General features: G+C 43.5%; 1 protein-coding gene across 2 annotated transcripts; it reads left to right on the forward strand.

The window, feature by feature from the left end:
- The first annotated feature begins 731 nt into the window (after positions 1 to 731).
- Positions 732 to 17850, forward strand: zhx3a (zinc fingers and homeoboxes 3a). 2 transcript variants are annotated; one of them, XM_082967407.1, is made up of 4 exons: positions 732 to 1142; positions 7231 to 7343; positions 9615 to 12571; positions 16228 to 17850. In XM_082967407.1, the coding sequence occupies exons 3-4, from the start codon at positions 9819 to 9821 to the stop codon at positions 16259 to 16261; spliced, it is 2787 nt and encodes a 928-aa protein (XP_082823533.1). In that variant the 5' UTR covers positions 732 to 1142; positions 7231 to 7343; positions 9615 to 9818; the 3' UTR covers positions 16262 to 17850. The 2 variants fall into 2 exon arrangements, with proteins under 2 accessions (XP_082823533.1, XP_014021951.1); XM_014166476.3 differs by lacking the exon at positions 7231 to 7343 and having other exon boundaries at positions 733 to 1142.
- Positions 17851 to 19056: the final 1206 nt, after the last annotated feature.

Consider the following 19056-nt stretch of genomic DNA (forward strand, 5'->3'; position numbering starts at 1 on the left):
ACGACAAGAACAAGTCTAATTGGCTTACTTATCATGACATTGATTCTTAATATTCAAAATAACACCCAGCATTTATGTTTTAAAGTGATTGACAAGGTCTATGTATTCCTGAATTTAATTCAAAATGTGAAATAGTATTTTTGGCAATCACCTCGAAATGCAAATGAGGGACGCAATGTCCCCATATTGCCACACCATGTGCCTTTTTTTACGCACTAGTATAACCAAAGACTATAAGAGCCTAGTCCTTGTTATATAGGTACCTTATTTAACGGACCTGTGAAGTTAGTTTATTGTCGCGCTGTGAACCTGGAGTCGGTATAACTGGAAAATGCAAATAGAAATAGGATATGGCGCATCGCCGCGACATATTTGTGAAATTAGCTGTTTACCCCTTTACGCGCGCTTTTCATTAGGCTGAATTGGCCTTGTTGATATGCAGGCCTAATGTCTCATTCATTGAGGTATAATAATTATCCAATACTTTTCCCTTGTATGAACCACTCTCCAAAGTACCTATATGGTTAGACAGACACCGTAACACGGGTTAAATTGGCAAAACGGTGTGACCTAATTATTATGTATATTCATTCGGCTATGACTGTTTTTACTAGGCTTACGTGGCAGGTAAGACAGTTTCAGATTGGAAATGATGTCAAAATGATTAAGCTACACATTTGGCAAATGCTCAAATACACTCTTACATTTTCAGTAGGCTACTGTTCAAAACTGACCGATCGTTGTTCGTCTCCAATACTTTTGCTTTGTTCCGAGCGCATCTCTCGCGTATACATTCACCGTCCGACCCCCGCCCCTCTCCAACATTTAGATGAAAGGGTTTAGGATTTTGGGTGACGCTTTGAATCACGTGTTCATAGGAAATAGGCTACACTACGTATAATTTTTTGTCTGCGTCGTCCAGCCGCCGACCATAGTTGTTTTCTGTCCATACAGTGTGCGAGGAGAGGTAATGTAGCCTACCTTGCTGTGTTCACTGACTGACGGGTTCACGCCAGTTCACCGGGTTCATCTGAGGCGAGGACCCACCCCCTCCTCTCAAAGCGCAACGAACGGAGCTAATCTAATATAATTCATTTCTATATTAATGTCGGATTCCATTTTACTCCGGACCAACTATCAAGGTAATGCCACTTTTCCTTGTACAATAGAATAGCTCGTATTATTAGAGTTATAATTCCAGATTGTTTACTCAAATTTTGGCTATAGAATTTTATCTGGCGCTGTAGTCTAGTCTAGGCAGTTTATATGAAGTCGCAAATTTATAAAATGGCGACAGTAGGTGGGGGGTGTCGAGTTAGGATTTTGGGGAATATGTTTAATTCTACAGAATGAGTTGAAGATTATCGCAAGTAAGAAGAGAGCCAATGTTTCCCAACAGGCTACTGGAGTGAACGAGTTAACTTGCCAGTTTGTTAGTTTCAAGAATGTAGCCTACAACGTTTACTTGCCCTCTCTCGCACGTTACAATGTGACGTTTCTGATGAATTTATTGCACAACGCTGAATATTTCCCTCTTCTTTTTTGAGTGAGTCAGTGTTGACTATTCTCGTATTTAAGTTTTAAGGACTTTTTATGTAACGAATACATAATCGTATTGGATTTGATGACTGGTAGCCTAACTTGGAGGACCCACACGTCCAGCTGTATTTTCTGCAAAAAATGTATTCCTTTTTAATCTATGAATTTTATGGCGACATTAATCGTTCCTTTCAACTCTTAAGTAATGTTTCATTGAACACATTATTGGTTATATGTATTGCACAATTGTTTTCGTTTCATTTCCCTCAGTCCTCGATACTGACTTGCTGATGCTTATAGCTCAGCAATCAACTGCATTTTGGGAGCTGTCATCTTTTGATCTGCCTTTTTTTCATGTGTGTCAAACTGTCAGAATATTGCACGCTGTAAGATCTTCCTCATGACTCCCATCTCTAAAACAGACAGGACACCCACATTTCTTTAGGTGTCTAGCCAATGAAGTGACCCTGTATAATCAATGCGTTTTGTGTTAGCTGTCCAACATGCCTGTGACACAGCAGGCATTCAGCATGGATCCCAGTGCTGACTAATATTACCTTATCCACTGCTCTATGTATGTCTGATGTTAATACACATTATATAGGACCATAAGATGGTATCCTACCTCTTGAATGAGCAGCAGAAAATATTCATCCGGCAACTATCGGTTAAATATTCAACCCTGTAATCAGGGAAATGTGTGAGTGATTCATGCACATGCAATGAGTCAGAGGCATCATACCAATTGGAACTGAAGAAGCATGTCATGCTACCAGGGTATATGAAATATAATGTAAGGTTATTCAATTAGAATAATTATGCAGACACCTAATTTTACCATTAGCGCCCCTTCAAAATTCGTAGATGCATGACATACGTAAAATAGGATTATTCCCTTGCTCCAATGCTTGGCAGACGTCTCTCATTACAGACTAATACAAAGCTAGACACGCTAGCTCCCACAGCCTGGCTAGATTCAACCTGGTCCAGTGAGTGTGTATGTGTAGAGGGTTGCACTCTTCTAGGAGGTTACACTGGGGGAATGTCAATTCCCATTGTGGATCCCTGGGAACGTTCTTCCATCTCTCCTTCTCGGAACTGTTCTAATGAGGCCAGGCATATTGCCTTTTATCCTTATTCCCTGCAATTAGGGACGGCTCACAGTTTTGGCTATGGCCATAACAGAGAGTGTTTGTATACACAGACACAGCGTAATGGACCGAGAGTGCCCACCCCACTCTAAAAAAGAAACGTCCTCGGATGACACTCCTTAGTTACTGTACAAATATACTGCTTTGCGGATTATATGTTCTGATGTCTATCGACACCAGTCAAACAATATTTTCATTTCTGTGCCCTAGGTTTCACTGTGCTGTGTAGCGATTGCCAGAGCACACTCAAGCAGGTCATATGGTCATGATTTGCAGTTTTAGCTGACATCGAGTGTATAACATTCCTCAAGTTCAGAGAGGAAAATCAGCTATCTAATGCCAACCAGATCTATTTCCCAGCAGTTCTGTACAAACAACCATATTCATGATAACAGCATACTTCCCCCTCCTCACAAAAACAGTCCCATAAGCATACTACTTAGAGAGCTTTGTTTTGTTAGTCTGAAAGTCTACACCACTCTGTATGGGTTCACTCTTATTCTCTCCTTTTCATCGTATGGTATCGCTTTTTTCTTAGGCGTATCGAGGTACAATGCGATCGAAAGCCTCCTTGAGACAGCATGTTTGCTCAGTTCCAACCAAAATAAACTTCTCTGCACAAAAACTAGGGTCTGGAGAGGAGAGAGCCCCTGCCACTTTCTCTGTCTCGTGCAAGAAAGGTTTGGTCAGCAGGAGCTGGCATTTGCCAAACTCTGGCAGTTACAAGAGGCTGTGATGTCAGCCATTTTAGGTTGGACAGTACAATGCGCAATACGCCGCCATTTTTCTTCCTTTTTCTTTTTAAGTTGCCAAATCAATGGCCTGGAGTCCCAGATACAGAACTGAAGGAGTTATTCATCAATAACGCAGAAATAGGCTCCCGTGACTCAGGATTTCTTCACACAAATTTTGTCCGTCATTCAGCCAGGCCATTGAGGAAGGCTCTAGTGAAAAATATAAGATTTCGATGGAGGACATGAAAATGTATTTGAACAGAACAAGAGATGCTTTGGCAGTAGCCCTAACCCTAACCCTTTGCAATGTATGTGGAACTCATTTGTTTTTTATTAGATGGTGCCACAAACACTTAATTAGTAGGGTGGACTGTGCAGTTGAGCAGGTATTTTGGTATTGTCATTGTGGGAAGGTGTCTTTACAACTGACCCCACCCCAATATTCCGGAACAGCTAAGCCAAGGCTGGCATTTTCAGAGATGGCACTGCAGGAGGATTAACATTGTCCTTTGCCTGCCATATAAGGTTGTTTTGTGTGTGTGTGTGTGTGTGTGTGTGTGTGTGTGTGTGTGTGTGTGTGTGTGTGTGTGTGTGTGTGTGTGTGTGTGTGTGTGTGTGTGTGTGTCTGCACGTCTGTCTGGTTGCGTGGTGGGTGTAAACGATTGACTCCTCTGTGTGGGGTGTGGTGGGCAAGGAGAAGTGAGGGGTTGCCATGACAATGTTAACACATGAGTGGCATCGCCGACTGGTCTCTCAGCGGACCGGCTGCAGTCACGGATGTAGTGGGGGGGGGGGGGGGGGGGGTTGACGTCTGACAACACCTGCGTCTCAGCAGACATGCATACGTTCACACACACTTACACATATCCTGGTACACGTAGAAATACATAACACACACACACCCTGAAGACACACTCAGATACAGAATTTACGGGCATACAATTGGGAACATACTGAAGACAGATCCCACTATATTAACACTAGGTTAACCACTCACATCCTTGGATACAGGTGTGTTTTTCATTACAGTAAATGTGGATTTTATGAATGCAATCACTAATCCATTACATAGCTATACACTTAAATTATTACGTGCCCACTAAATTCTAGCCATTCAGTCAATAACAGACACAGAAAGCATAATAGACACAGGAGACATCCAGACATGTAGGAAATGGAACAATGACAAGTCGACGGTCAGTCTTCTGAATAAGGCTCCCAGCGCTGGATCACGTTTCTCTTATAAATGAGGCGGCATTGTTCTCAACGTCTTCCCTGTTCAGGGCAGTAATTGCTATCCGTCTCTGACTTATATTTGGGTTTCCAGCTGATCCACTCACATGACTAGAATCTATTTAATGGACATTTGGCGGAAGATGTACTCTTAAACAGATTTTTCCTATCGTTTAGATGTGTCTGTCAGGAGTTGTTCTGTCTGTCCCACACCCACTTATGCCAGGAGCTGTTTCTGTTGATCTTCAACTCAATACCAGCTAAGCAGGCTTTCAAGACAGCTGTGGATCACTGACACGCTAATATTTGGAAAACAAATGTTGTCATAAAACAGCCAAGATCTCCTCAGCCCTTGTGTGACTGCAGCATCACCAACTGTTTACTGGCAGTTGAGTTAAAAGATAAATATTTCTGAAAGCTTTGGTGTAAAACGATGTGGATGTGTACTTCATTGCTTTCTCTGTCATCTTCACCCATGTTCTCCTCTTACCCCAGCTGTCTGTCTGGGTCTGCTCTCCCTATGTCATTCCTTCTTCTCTGTCCTCTTACTCCTCAGTCATGTGACCAGCAACATGGCATTGCAAACGCCAATCTCTGTTTGCAAATATCAACTGTTGGTGACCCTACAATTTACACGTGCCTGTGGGCTATTTTATTGAAGGTGTACCACTTTATACCCCTTCAGCTATGAAACCACCTTTTTTTTGTAAGTGTTTTATTCTTATAAGCCAAATATTAAATAGTTAGTTGAAATGAAATCATTCTGACTGAGTTGAGCACACAAGGTAACATGAGGACTTTGCTTATGAAGAGTGAGCGGGGGGTGTTCTGAGAGCTTGTCTGAAAGCTCTGTTACTTTGCCTCAGTTCAGATCAGTACTCTCCAGGTCTATGGAGATTAAACTCTTTTCATCTCAGCCATAGAGCCAGTGCCAGTATCGGGACATACGACACACCGGGAGACAGTTCCCGTCTGAGTCGTCTACTTTAGCGCTGAAACACGAGGCCCCTCTTTTCAAAGTGCACCATTCAATGGCTCCCTGTCTGAGAAGCCCTAGTCTTGTCTGATTGCACATCTCGCTTGTGAGATAATGCACCCCATTCTTTAGAATGGTGACCTGGTTCTTCATGTACCCTTGCTCAACTTTGTGCCTGTCTTGGGTTTGTCATGCATGGAATTGGATGTTTTAGGGGGAGAGGTACAATGGCAACGGCACTGCTATATCTCAGCGCAGTACTCTGGACACAAATAACTTCAACCTATTAGTGCTCAGATGACATTATTTTCCATCACATGGTATTTTTTAAATGGCATGGCCTTTGTATCATTGTGATGAAGACAGATAAAAACATTTTACATGCACATTTTGTAGGCCACATTTTTTGTAATCTCCTTGATGCATTAGTATTTCAACATGTGTATGGTGATTGAGGAGGTCTGAGACCAGGAAACAAAATTCGAGCCACATTTGTGAAAGACTATCAGTTAGGATGAGGCAGTAATGATTATAGTTCTACATTACAATTAACTGCATGCAGTGCATTCGGAAAGTTTTCAGACCCCTTGACTTTTCCCACATTTTGTTACAGCCTTATTCTAAAACTGATTAAAAAAACATCTTATCATCAATCTACACACAGTACCCCATAATGACAAAGCAAAAACAGGTTTAGACATTTTTGCAAAAAATAAAATAAAAAAAAATGTAATATCACATTTACGTAAGTTTACGTAAGCTCGAATTTTCCTCAGTACTTTGTTGAAGAACCTTTGACAGCGATAACAGCCTCAAGTCTTCTTGGGTATGACGCTACAAGCTTGACACACCTGTATTTTGGGAGTTTTTCCCATTCTTCTCTGCAGATCCGCTCAAGCGCTGTCAGGTTGGATGCAGAGCGTCGCTGCACAGCTATTTTCAGGCCTCCCCAGAGATGTTCAATCGGGCTCTGGCTGGGCCACTCAAAGACTTGTCCCAAAGCCACTCCTGTGTTGTCTTTGCTGTGTGCTTAGGGTCGTTGTCCTGTTGGTAGCTGAACCTTCGCCCCAGTCTGAGGTCCTGAGCAGGTTTTCATCAAGGATCTCTCTGTACTTTGCATCGTTCATCTTTCCTTCACCCCTGACTAGTCTCCCACTCCCTGCCGCTGAAAAACATCCCCACGGCATGATGCTGCCACCACCATGCATCACCGTAGGGATGGTGCCAGATTTCCTTCAGATGTGACACTTGGCATTCAGGCCAAAGAGTTAAATCTTGGTTTCATCAGACCAGAGAATCTTGTTTCTCATGGTCTGAGAGTCCTTTAGGTGCCTTTTGGCAAACTCCAAGCGGGCTGTCATGTGCCTTTTACTGCTTTTACTCAACTTGTTCTTGGGGACCTTCAATGCTGAAGAAATGTTTTGGTACCCTTCCCCAAATCTGTGCTTCGACACAATCCTGTCTCAGAGCTCTACGGACAATTCCTTTGACCTCATGGCTTGGTTTTTGCTCTGACATGCACTGTCAACTGTGGGACCTTATATAGACAGGTGTGTGCCTTTCCAAATCATTTTCCAATCAATTGAATTTACCACAGGTGGACTCCAATCAAGTTGTGGAAACATCTCACGGATGATCAATGGGAACAGGATGCACCTGAGCTCAATTTTGAGTCTCATAGCAAAGGGTCTGAATACCCATGTCAATAAGGTATTTCTGTTTTTTATTTTTAATAAATGTGCAAAAAAATCTAAAAACCTGTTTTCACTTTGTCATTATGTGGTATTGTGTGTAGATTGATGAGGGAAAACATTTAATTGAATCCATTTTTTTTAATAAGGCTGTAACGTAACAAAATGTGGAAAAAGTCAAGGGGTCTGAAATCTTTCCGAATGTACTGTAACTGGGAACTAACTAGTAAGACCTCTGCCTTTCCCCTGTCCACACAGTACTAAAACCATACCTTCACATTTTATTCGTTGAGCATGAGTAGACCAGACTCTCTGGCATGAGAGCTGTAGCCAACGTCTCACTGGAATGCACTCACTAAACCCACTGTCCTCATCAGGGGTTAACTGTGTGCCGTCAGAAAGTATCAGGACCTCCCCGCCAGCTAAACATACAGCAAATGCCCACGTCTGGATGCAGCGAACCGGGATTACTACATAAGATGCTGGTGACCTAGTTTTTTTGGGTGTTTTGTTTTTAGTCCGAAGGGAGCCGTCATTAGAAATAAAAGAGGCAGTTTCAAAAAGGACATCACGGCCTGTCCGGGATCAGCATGTACTGTGGGCAGTCATTTGGGATTTTTAATTCCGGAACAGGTTCATCTTTTATTTACCAACCAGCAGACCATGGTGAATGCAGACACATATCTTCATTCAGTTGGACTGGCTGAAGACATACACGTTTTTCAGGAGTATGGCCATGTTCAAGAGGATAATGACCCGACTCTTAAGAATTTGGCTATAGATATTTCAAGAATGTAATAGTGTGCTCATTCTGCGTGCTGTGTTGACACACCTTGTAATAAATAGTTTTAAGTACTGAGAAGGACACTGAGATATGGACTGATGATGAAGATGATGATGAACGTCTGCCAAAGAGAGACATATCTCAGCTATCTGCCGAATCATCACGACATCTCTGTGAGAACTAGATAAGATCAAGAGCGGTTTTCAACACCCTGTCGCACGTCAACAAATTCACAGCAAGAGAGGCGGAGGGAGAGAGAGAATATGTGTGGGGAGGGTTGTGTTTAATGAGAGGGCAGCGAGGAATTGAAGCAGATTTGTGTCCTCACTTCATACTCTATGCTGTTGTACTAAGAATGTTGTTATCTATATATTTAGCTACATAACTGTAAAAACAGAATAAGCCGAAAACACTGACCAGAGTTGGCCTTTGTCCTGAAAAGGCTTCAAACTGAGTTAAGTGGTGTGTGTAGTGTTTCCCCTAGGGTTTTTTTCAGCAGCGGCGTCAAAGTTAGCGTTGGGGGGAGTGGGCGTGGCTAATGATGCAGTCTTAAACCGTCCCCTTGGCCGTAGAAATGTAATTTTGCTGTCCTAAAGCTAATTTTCTTCAATCCTACACATTTTGCCTAGTGTCGTGCAATCCTACACATTTTCTCATGAGGTTGAGAGAAAAAAAAATCTGTTTTAAAGCTAGTTTCCTGCAATTCTACACATTTTGTCATGGGGTTGAGAGATTTTTGTTTTGATATGGCTAATGCCATTGTTCTTATGCTACCTGAGTGACGCAAACATTATAACAGTTTTAGATTCTCTGTCTAGTTTTTATTTTGATGATTGTTAGTTCTCAAAGATGATCTTATTTATATTTGGTTTACACTGAAAACGTTTTTACCATCCCAGAAATGATTTTCCAAATGATATATATATTTTTGTATCATATATTTTGGAGTGGTGGCAATGATTTAGCAGCTAAATGAATATAAGGGAAACACTGGTGTGTGCAAGTGTGTGTGTGCATGCATATGTGAAATTTGAAGCAATTGTGAGGAACCTCCATGTGTGAGTGTGTTAGAGTACAACGGGGGTATATTTACAGAGAGTGGATGTGTGTGTGTGTGTATTCATGGATGTGTGTGTTTACCAAAACGAATAGCGTACGTCATCCTAAATAAAGGGTGACAAATAGTTGGAGGCCCTTTGATGCAGTCTGTCGATTTGATTGCTTAACATAACGTAATGTTGCATGTGTCATCAAAATCATTGTTGAGAGCACATCGGGTAGCACTGATGTCACCAGATAGCTCCCAAAAGTTGTTTACACCACAATGTAAAGGGTTGGAACATTATTGCCTGTAAAATGTGGACAGTGGCTCTTATCCAAGGTTGGCAGAAGAGTGAGGCACATGACAATGTAAAAATGACTGGGAGTTTTCCTGATTGTGTGTGGATGCATTCGTTTTAGGAATTATTGAACTTATCACATCTTTTTCTGTTTTCTCTCCCATAGGTTTCCAGTGAGCTGCCAAAACAGCCTGCTGTCGTGTGAGAGGAGTCCCAGAAGCTGAGGACAAACATGAAGCAACACTGTGATGTCATCGCGGCTGGCCCATGACACTTAAACTCCATCAGTTCTCTCCACAAACCACTCGCCCTCCGTTACCATACGGGACAACCAGTCAGTCACCCATCATCTACACACCACTACAATACAATGGCCAGCAAGAGGAAGTCAACAGTGCCATGCATGATCCCATCCAAAAGCAAACACATGCGCGAGGAGATCATACTTGGCTGCCTCCCTGAGCTCCTACCCACAATCCCAGAGGACAGCATCCTCAGCATATCTGGGGAAGACGGACGCCATTTCTTCCATGATTCCTCCAGACCTGAAGGAGGTGACAGATGGCAGAAAGTGGGCACATACAGCTGCCCACCTTGCCGCTTTGAGTCCAGAGATCTGAACTACTTTTTGGACCACCTGCACAGCTGCCACATAGACTTCAGGGCCCAGCCCAGTTTCTACTGCCTGATCTGTGGTGTGTCAGTGGTCAGGTTTGAGGCCCTGGCCCTGCACAACTCTAAAGCCCACCCTGGGGTGTCGAGGGGCTCTGTCACCGTGTCCCTGCATGTCAGGAAGAGCGATGGGGCGACTATCGTGGAGCAGAACCTGTTCACTACAAATGGGGAGGACTCTAACGATCCTGCAATCTCCTTCACTAAAACACCTATAGTGAGGATGATGAAGACCAAGGGACAGCACAAGAAGATTGTAGTCTCCCACACAGTAGAGGTGCGGAGGATAGACACTGGGAAGGAGATGAAACAGACAGACCCCACCATGTTGACGAATGTGCCTAAACTACAGAATGGGTTTCTCAGTGGGACCAGTGGCCCTGCTATGTTGAGGAAACCTCCCACTCATGTGATAACGACAACGGTGCCCAATCAAGCCTATCACCAGCACAGCCCTCCCACCTTCTCATTCTCCTCCTCGTCCTCTGATTCCAGCAAAAACCTCCCAAAGGTGATGATTCCCCTGAGCAGCATCCCCACCTATGATGCCGCCATGGACACCAGCAGTTTTCTCAAGACTTCCTTTGGAAAGTTCCCCTACCCGACCAAAGCAGAGCTTTGCTACCTGACCGTGGTTTCTGATTGGCCAGAGGAGCTGATCAAACTCTGGTTTACCGCCCATAGACTCAAACAGGGTATCAGCTGGTCCCCCGAGGAGATAGAGGAGGCCAGGAGGAAGATGTTCAGCACGGTCTTCCAAGGAACAGCGCCCCCAAAACAGCCCCCTAAGCAACGGCACAACACTCATGTTGTAAACCAACACACTGTCCATGCCCAGCCTGCTCCAGTGGGCCCCAGCCACCAGGCTGCCAGGGTGTCCCATGGCAGTGTAGTGAGCAGGCATGCTGGAGTCATAGGCACTTCGGCTAGCATTTCAGCCTCTGGTCACCCGGTCACCACTAGGGTCTCTTGTGTCGCCCCAACCATGATCCCTCCGAAATATCAGACAGTAGTCAGCGGAACAACGCAGGTAGTAGCCAGGAACACTATACCCACTACTGTGCCCAGCCTGGAGTCTGACAAGAGTGTTGCGCAGAGGTTGGGCTTGGCGGGAAACAACGGTTGTGTCATTAGCACCATCAGCAGAAGCAGCAGTAGCAGTAGTAGTTGCAGTAGCAGCAGCAGCATCAGTAGTTACTCCTCCATTAGTAATGACGCCGGGGACCATGGCACTAGGAAACCAATCAGCATCATCAGTTGCACCTCCAACATTGGCAATAATGATGATTGTCTCACTGACAGCCATGACAAACCAAACAATCAAAGCAGCAGACATTATAGCATACCATCTGTCTTGGAAGGCTTCAGCAGCAGCAACAAAAGTAAAGTGGTCATGAGTAATACTGGAAAATCTAATGTTGTCACCTATAACATCCATAGCAACGGCAACACAGCTAATCAGGATCATTACCCATCAACAATGGGTGATGATGACCGTAACAACAACAATATCCACAAGTCCAACAACAGCAGTTTTAGTAGTGGCTACTCCAGCACTAGCAATAATGATCATGTCAACAACCTGAACCATGCCAGCAAAGCCCAAAACGAAAACACCAGCAGCAGTGTCATTACCAAAAGCAGCGGTAGTGGCATATCTATTGTAGAGGATGGCAAATGCACCACGGAGGTTCCTATGAAAGCTATGTCAGTCCTGCGGCAGCTTATCAAGGAGGAAAACCATTTTGGGGAAGACAGGACCTGCCCTGAACTAAAAGTTGACCCCATAAAGATCAACCTGCAGAGGTCCATGGTGAGCGATCCAGCTTCAAAACCTGGTTCAGAGGCCTTCCCTCCAGAGCTCAAGTCTGAGACACACATCTCAGACCTGTCACACCCGTCCTTCTCTGCCCCCTGGGGCAAGAAAACACCCAGGCAGGTGCACCTTCTGAGGCAGGCATTCACCAGCACACGCTGGCCCAGCAGCCAGCAGTCTGAGGAGCTGAGTATCATGACGGGTCTATCCAAGCCAGAGGTGGTCCGCTGGTTCAGTGACAGCCGCTATATCCACAAGAACAGCCAGCTGAAATGGCTGGAGGGCTACCAGTGCCTACCAGCAGAGGGGGAGGAAGGAAAGGGCCACAGAGACCACAACGCAGGGGCACTGATCAACCCTCAGGAGGTTCATAGGAAACTGGTGGAGCAGGAGGTGAACAAGCAGCTTGATGGAGGACCTGAGGGGCTGAGCTCAGGGCAGCAGGGATTCTGGTGGGGTGCAGACACACAGAGGCCGCTGTTGAGTCCAGCAGGGCCAGTGGAGACTGGGGAGAGAGAAAGAGCTGTGGAGACAGGGAAGGCCGAAGGACTACATGGTCACTGGGCAGAGAGGAAGGATGACCACCAGCAGCCTGTTACCAGCCAGGCCTTTGGTGAGCAGCAGACAGAGCCCAGGTGAGTTCTATCAGTTACCGTTGTCTAATGAAAAGTACTGAATCTGTGATCACCTCATGTACCCAAGGCCGGCCCACTCATTAGGTAGGATTAGGCCGCCGCCTATTGCGGCAGATTGAAGAGGGCGGCATTTGAGCTAATCTGGCCAAGATGCACCTCCAACAACACATAAAACCTTACATAATTATTTTGATGTTAAAAAAAAAAGATATATATTTCAAAAAACATGTACCCCCTTTGTCATGATATCCAATTTGTAGCTAGTTTTGTCCCATCGCTGCAACTCCCCTACAGACTCGGGAGAGGCGAAGGTCAAGAGCAAGGCGTCCTCTGAAACATGACCCCGCCAAGCAACACTGCTTCTTGACACAATGCTCACTTAACCCAGAAGCCAGCCGCACCAATGTGTTCCCAGAACGCCACAAGGAGTCGCTAGAGCGCAATGGGACAAGGATATCCTGGGCCGGCCAAATCCTCCCCTAACCCAGACGGCCAATGTGCGCCACCTCATGGGTCTCCCGGTCGCGGCCAGCTGCGACACACCATGGGATTGAACCGGGGTCTATAGTGACGCCTCTAGCACTGCAATGCAGTGCCTTAGACCGCTGGACCACTCGGGAGGCCAAACCTCATATATTTCTGCCCAAAAACAATAACTATTTCTCTCAACCAGTGGCATATGTGCTTTTTAGGTGAGCGCTGATGCCACCCTGTGAGAATCAGTGCCCACTTTGTCAAAATGCAGGGGTGCAAAATATTTCCTTTGTCCTTTCCCAGCGCGCCTCTCCAGAGTGCTGTTGGAGAGACGCATCGCTGCTGCTCTCCACCAACGCTCCGCCCCAAAAAAATCATCCAACATAAATCATGTAGCAGACATAGTATACGGTGGCCTTTTCTGTAGCCTTCAGGCTGAAGATAAAATGGATGACAATGTAATGAGACAGACACTTTTTACATCATGTAGGTTTCTCTGAACAAATAGCCGATTCTAAATGGCACCCAATCAAATACAAAATGTGCTGACATGTTAAGAAACAATATACAGTTGAAGTCTGAAGTTTACATACACTTATGTTGGAGTCATTAAAACTCGTTTTTCAACCACTCCACAAATTTCTTGCTAACAAACTATGGTTTTGGCAAGTTGGTTAGCACATCTACTTTGTGCACGACACAAGTAATTTTTCCAACAATTGTTGACAGACAGATTATATTTCACTTATAATTCACCGTATCACATTTCCAGTGGGTCAGAAGTTTACATACACTAAGTTGACTGTGCCTTTAAACAGTTAGGAAAATTCCAGAAAATGATATCATGGCTTTAGAAGCTTCTGATAAGCTAATTGACATAATTTGAGTCAATTGGAGGTGTACATGTGGATGTATTTCAAGGCCTACCTTCAAACTCAGTGCCTCTTTGCTTGACATCATGGGGAAATCAGCCAAGACCTCAGAAAAAACATTGTAGACCTCCACAAGTCTGGTTCATCCTTGGGAGCAATTTCCAAATGCCTGAAGGTACCACGTTCATCTGTACAAACAATAGTACGCAAGTACAACACCATGGAACCACGCAGCCTTCATACCGCTCAGGAAGGAGATGCGTTCTGTCTCCAAGAGATGAATGTACTTTGGTGTGAAAAGTGCAAATCAATCCCATAAATACAGCAAAGGTTCTTGTGAAGATGCTGGATAAAACAGGTACAAAAGTATCTATATCCACAGTAAATCGAGTCCTATATCGACATAACCTGAAAGGCTGCTCAGCAAGGAAGAAGCCACTACTCCAAAACCGCCATAAAAAAAGTCAGACTACGGTTTGCAACTGCACATGGGAACAAAGCTCGTACTTTTTGGAGAAATGTCCTCTGGTCTGATGAAACGAAAATAGAACTGTTTGGCCATAATGACCATTGTTATGTTTGGAGGAAAAAGAGGGAGGCTTGCAAGCCGAAGAACACCATCCCAACTGTGAAGCACGGGGTGACAGCATCATGTTGTGGGGGTGCTTTGCTGCAGGAGGGACTGGCGCACTTCACAAAATAGATGGCTACATGAGGAAGGAAAATTATGTGGATATGTTGAAGCAACATCTCAAGACATCAGCCAGGAAGTTAAAGCTTGGTCGCAAATGGGCCTTCCAAATAGACAATGACCCCAAGCGTACTTCCAAAGTTGTGGCAAAATGGCTTAAGGACAACAAAGTCAAGGTATTGGAGTGGCCATCACAAAGCCCTGACCTCAATCCTATAGAAAATTTGTGCGCGGAACTGAAAAAGCGTGTGCGAGCAAGGAGGCCTACAAACCTGACTCAGTTACACCAGCTCTGTCAGGAGGAATGGGCCAAAATTCAACCAACTTATGGGAAGCTTGTGGAAGGCTACCTGAAACGTCTGACCCAAGTTAAACAATTTAAAGGCAATGCTACTAAATACTAATTGAGTACATTTCTGACCCACTGGGAATGTGATGAAAGAAATAAAAGCTGACTTCTGACCTAAAACAGGACAGGTCAAAGTAAAATGGACAATATGGAATGGATAATCTGGCTACTCACAGCTGCTGTCCAGGAGTTTCACCACGTGTCATGATCAGTGGTTTCAAGTCTGTATCCGTAAATTTGACGAGCTGATCATAGCGAAAAAATAAAATACTTCTGCATTTCCCGCTGTGTTAACACATTGCAAATATGCTCAGGATAACTCCTCCTGATGAAGTTGGGTATACAGGCTGCATCACATCCGGCTGTAATTGGGAGTCCCATAGGGCGGCGCACAATTGGCCCAGTGTCGTCCAGGTTTGGCCAGGGTAGGCCGTCATTGTAAATAAGAATTTGTTCTTGCCTAGTTAAATAAAAATAATTCAGAGCTTAAATAGCCAAAATGATTAGTCACAGGAATCGGGACTAATAACGCCAATGTAACAGCCTGTTTTCATCTTTTTAACGTCCGAAAAATGTATATTTTCACCTTTCATTCAGAACCTAAATCGAACCTAACTTCAACGTATTTTCGACATCTTTTCAACGTCATTTTGCTTACAGGGACTATTCTAGTTTTGCGGGTGGCATTATTGTTGTCTCTACCCTGCATATGCATACCTTCATGGAATTTCTATGTGTTAAGTCAGTTGTTTACCTGCCAGCCTCGATGATGAAGAAAATTGCTCCTTGGTCATCACAGAATGTCAAAAACTATACTGTTGATTTCTACAGTAGCTATATATTGCTCTGATATTGGATATGATTTATTTATGGCTTTGTGAACTGTAAAATTGAAGTTAAAGAAAAAATGTCAGTTATGTGTTTGTAGTTGTTATTGTGTGAAGAATAAAGGAATGAACCGGGGGGAGAGTGTGGGTATTCATACAGAGTGGCTTGTTCAGACAATCAAAGGTCTGTGTTTTAAGAAGCTATTTTTGGAAGAGTTGGATTCTGGGCCATTGAATTATAGATTAAGAGAGTGTGCTAATATATGTGAATAAATCATGTCTATTGTCTTTTGTGAGTTGGCTGTTACAGAAGTTAGTCTGTGATTTCCTCGTATCTTTTAACAGCGCTTATTCAAAAAATACATAATATAACATTTATTTATAGAAAATGTAATTTCATCAGAACAATATTGTACTAATGCGAGTCCTGTGTGTGTTTTCAGGGACCGTCTGATAATAGAGCTGCTTGAAGTGTGACGGAGTGGCCCAAACCTACCCGGGGTAAAGGATGGGTCGGCTGGCTGGCTTTACAGATGGCCATGGTCTGGTGTGTTCATTATGACAGCAGATGTGATTGTAGCTGGACCGTTGGACTGTAACTGTGAATACCCCCATCACTTCCTGCCATCCTCTAAAGAAAGAACTTCTCACCTTTTGAGTCCTGTGATGTTCAAGTCTTTCTTCATTCTTCTTTGTGGTCGTGTGGGGAATGGGATGGTGCACATAGAGGGTGGTAAGCCGGATGAGACAGAGAGAAGACTAACACTGACTGGACAACTGACTTGAATGAGGGAAGATGGGAGAGGGATAAAGAGATACTGTTTAGGGAAAGGGAGATGTATATGATTGAAACTGCACTAAAGAGGGGTTTTGTTGACTGGACAAAATGAGCAGTGTCTAGGAGATGTTATTGTTGGCTTTGATATTTGTAAAAAAAAACATTTTAGCAACCAGTACTTCAGCACTGCCTTGAATTTTACTTTCCTCCGTTAATTGGTTTTTCAATTTTACTTACTCTTCTTCTATAGTCACTGTAAGTCCAGAAATAATTGAGCCTCTAGTTTTATTTATCTCTGTATAAATGTTGGTGATCACTCAACAGTTCAGATACAGCAGCGTTTCCCAAACTTGGTCCTTGGGACCCCAACGGGTGCACTTTTAGTTTTTTGCCCGAACACTACACAGCTGATTCAAATGATCAAAGCTTGATGATTAGTTGATTATTTGAATCAGCTGTGTAGTGCTAGGAGAAAAAAAAAAACGTGCACCCCTTGGGGACCTGAGCACCGAGTTTGAGAAACCCTGAGCTACACGCAAGAGACAATACAATGCACTAGCAGACAGCAATGCTAAACCCACACTGCCCCAGAATAAAGATATTGACAGGGCTCTGTCAAAATCAATACTGCCCTGGCTGAATCTACAAACCCAATCATAAGAGAAGCCTGTCACGCGAACGTTGCCTTACTAAGTCTGTCCCAATGCATTGATATGACCGGTCCGACCATCACCTATAGCTTTCCAGTTACTGTGATGTTGAGATCATAAAAAGGTGCCAGTGCATTAAAGTTACTGCTGTGCTAGTTTATATCTGTGAATAATTAAAAAAAAAAAGATGCTGCTTCTGTATTCTTGTAAAAGCTTAACATTCAGCTGTAATATGAAATATACTGGCAAATGCTATAAAATAAATGTCAATTTGATCAAATGCCTTGGAGGACACAGAGGTAGATCTTGTGCTAGCTAGAGAGCCAAATGAGGAGATCTTTTCATTCTTCTGAATTTTTCATATTAACAAACATAGTCACTACATGCATCTCTGATAAGCTGCTAAATAGCTAAGAACGGTGCTATACCATCCAAAGTGAAATTGGAGGTGATCTCCTACCAGCAGTGTATGCACTTGTGTTGAATGTTACCAATTTATTTTGGTTTGAAAAATAAAGATGAAAAGAAATCTGGACTTACGGTGTTATGATCACTTTAACTTTTATGAAATAGTTTGATCATAAAGCACTGTTGTATCATCCTTTCTACACTTTCCAGAATAAATACTCACTGAGGAAGATTGTTTACATGTTTTTACTGCCACATGAAAAGCTATCACACCAATAGATTGATTATAGAACATGACATATGTTTGTAGCGACCCCGTGTTTATAAGCGCGGATATCAACTCTGCCACTCGAGCATGCTTTTGTGGCACAGTCAATGGCGTGCTGGGCTACGGGCCAGGTTGAGGGTTTGAGACGCGCTCCCTGCCGGTTTCATTACACTGGTGTCAGAAGTGGGATTGAATTAAAGAGTTTACTCGATATTTGTAGGGGCGCATTAATCTAGATCACGTAAGAATTAGCAAGTTTTCCTTTTAAACAGTGTCATCTACTGGTAGAGGACAGTTGATACACTTTCTCAAAGTTCTAACTATACCAACGCCCTACAAGAATGATCAATTGGTGTCAGAAACTGAGCTCTTGCTTCGATGGCAGGAGATTTCTTTTCTAATCATTCTTGCCAGTTTACTGTATTGGCAAGTTGTAATCAGAGCCATTATGTACAAAAATGCTTGTGTATGCCCATGTCAATATGAACAGCTTGATCTAATGATAATCACTAGCTTACTCGATATGGCATTTCACTTGTCCTTTGAATGATTTTCCATACTCAAGGCTAGGGACGTGAAATAATGTATAATAGTGTGTTTAAAGATTGACACATTTAGATACCTTTATGTTGTGATTAATAACAATCCTAATATCTGCAGAGTTTTGCCTTACTGATTTGACATTTATTGAATAATGCAAAGAACAGCATGCGTCAGAATGGCTACAAAGGATTTCCAAGTTCATTGTCAGTCCAGTCAGCCAGTTACTGCTCATGTTGAATGGATCCCAGCTGGGAAGCACTCTCAATCGGAAATGGACCAGCTTGGACACCTGCACTCAAGTTATGCTATACTAAATCTTATGTACAGCACTTGTACAGTGCTTGACATCTGCACTTAACTGGTCTCACAATATAGCCATGGTCACTGCACAGTCTCTCAGAGGCTCAATTTGAAAGCTAAATCTTTTCATTAACAATAAAAGATGTCAAGGATTGATAAAGATATTCACGGCATTAATGTCCAAACATGAGCCAGGCCAGTGCCAAACCCTGCCTGATCCCTCCTATAACGACTTGTCCAAAATCAACAGGCAGTGGGGATGCTTCCTGGGGCCTCCTGTTCTCAGGGTAGACAGAGCTTGTTATTACACTGGGTTCTGGGAACA

This window comes from Salmo salar, chromosome 22 (assembly GCF_965601325.2).
Source record: "Salmo salar chromosome 22, fSalSal1, whole genome shotgun sequence".
NCBI classification, from domain to species: domain Eukaryota; kingdom Metazoa; phylum Chordata; class Actinopteri; order Salmoniformes; family Salmonidae; genus Salmo; species Salmo salar.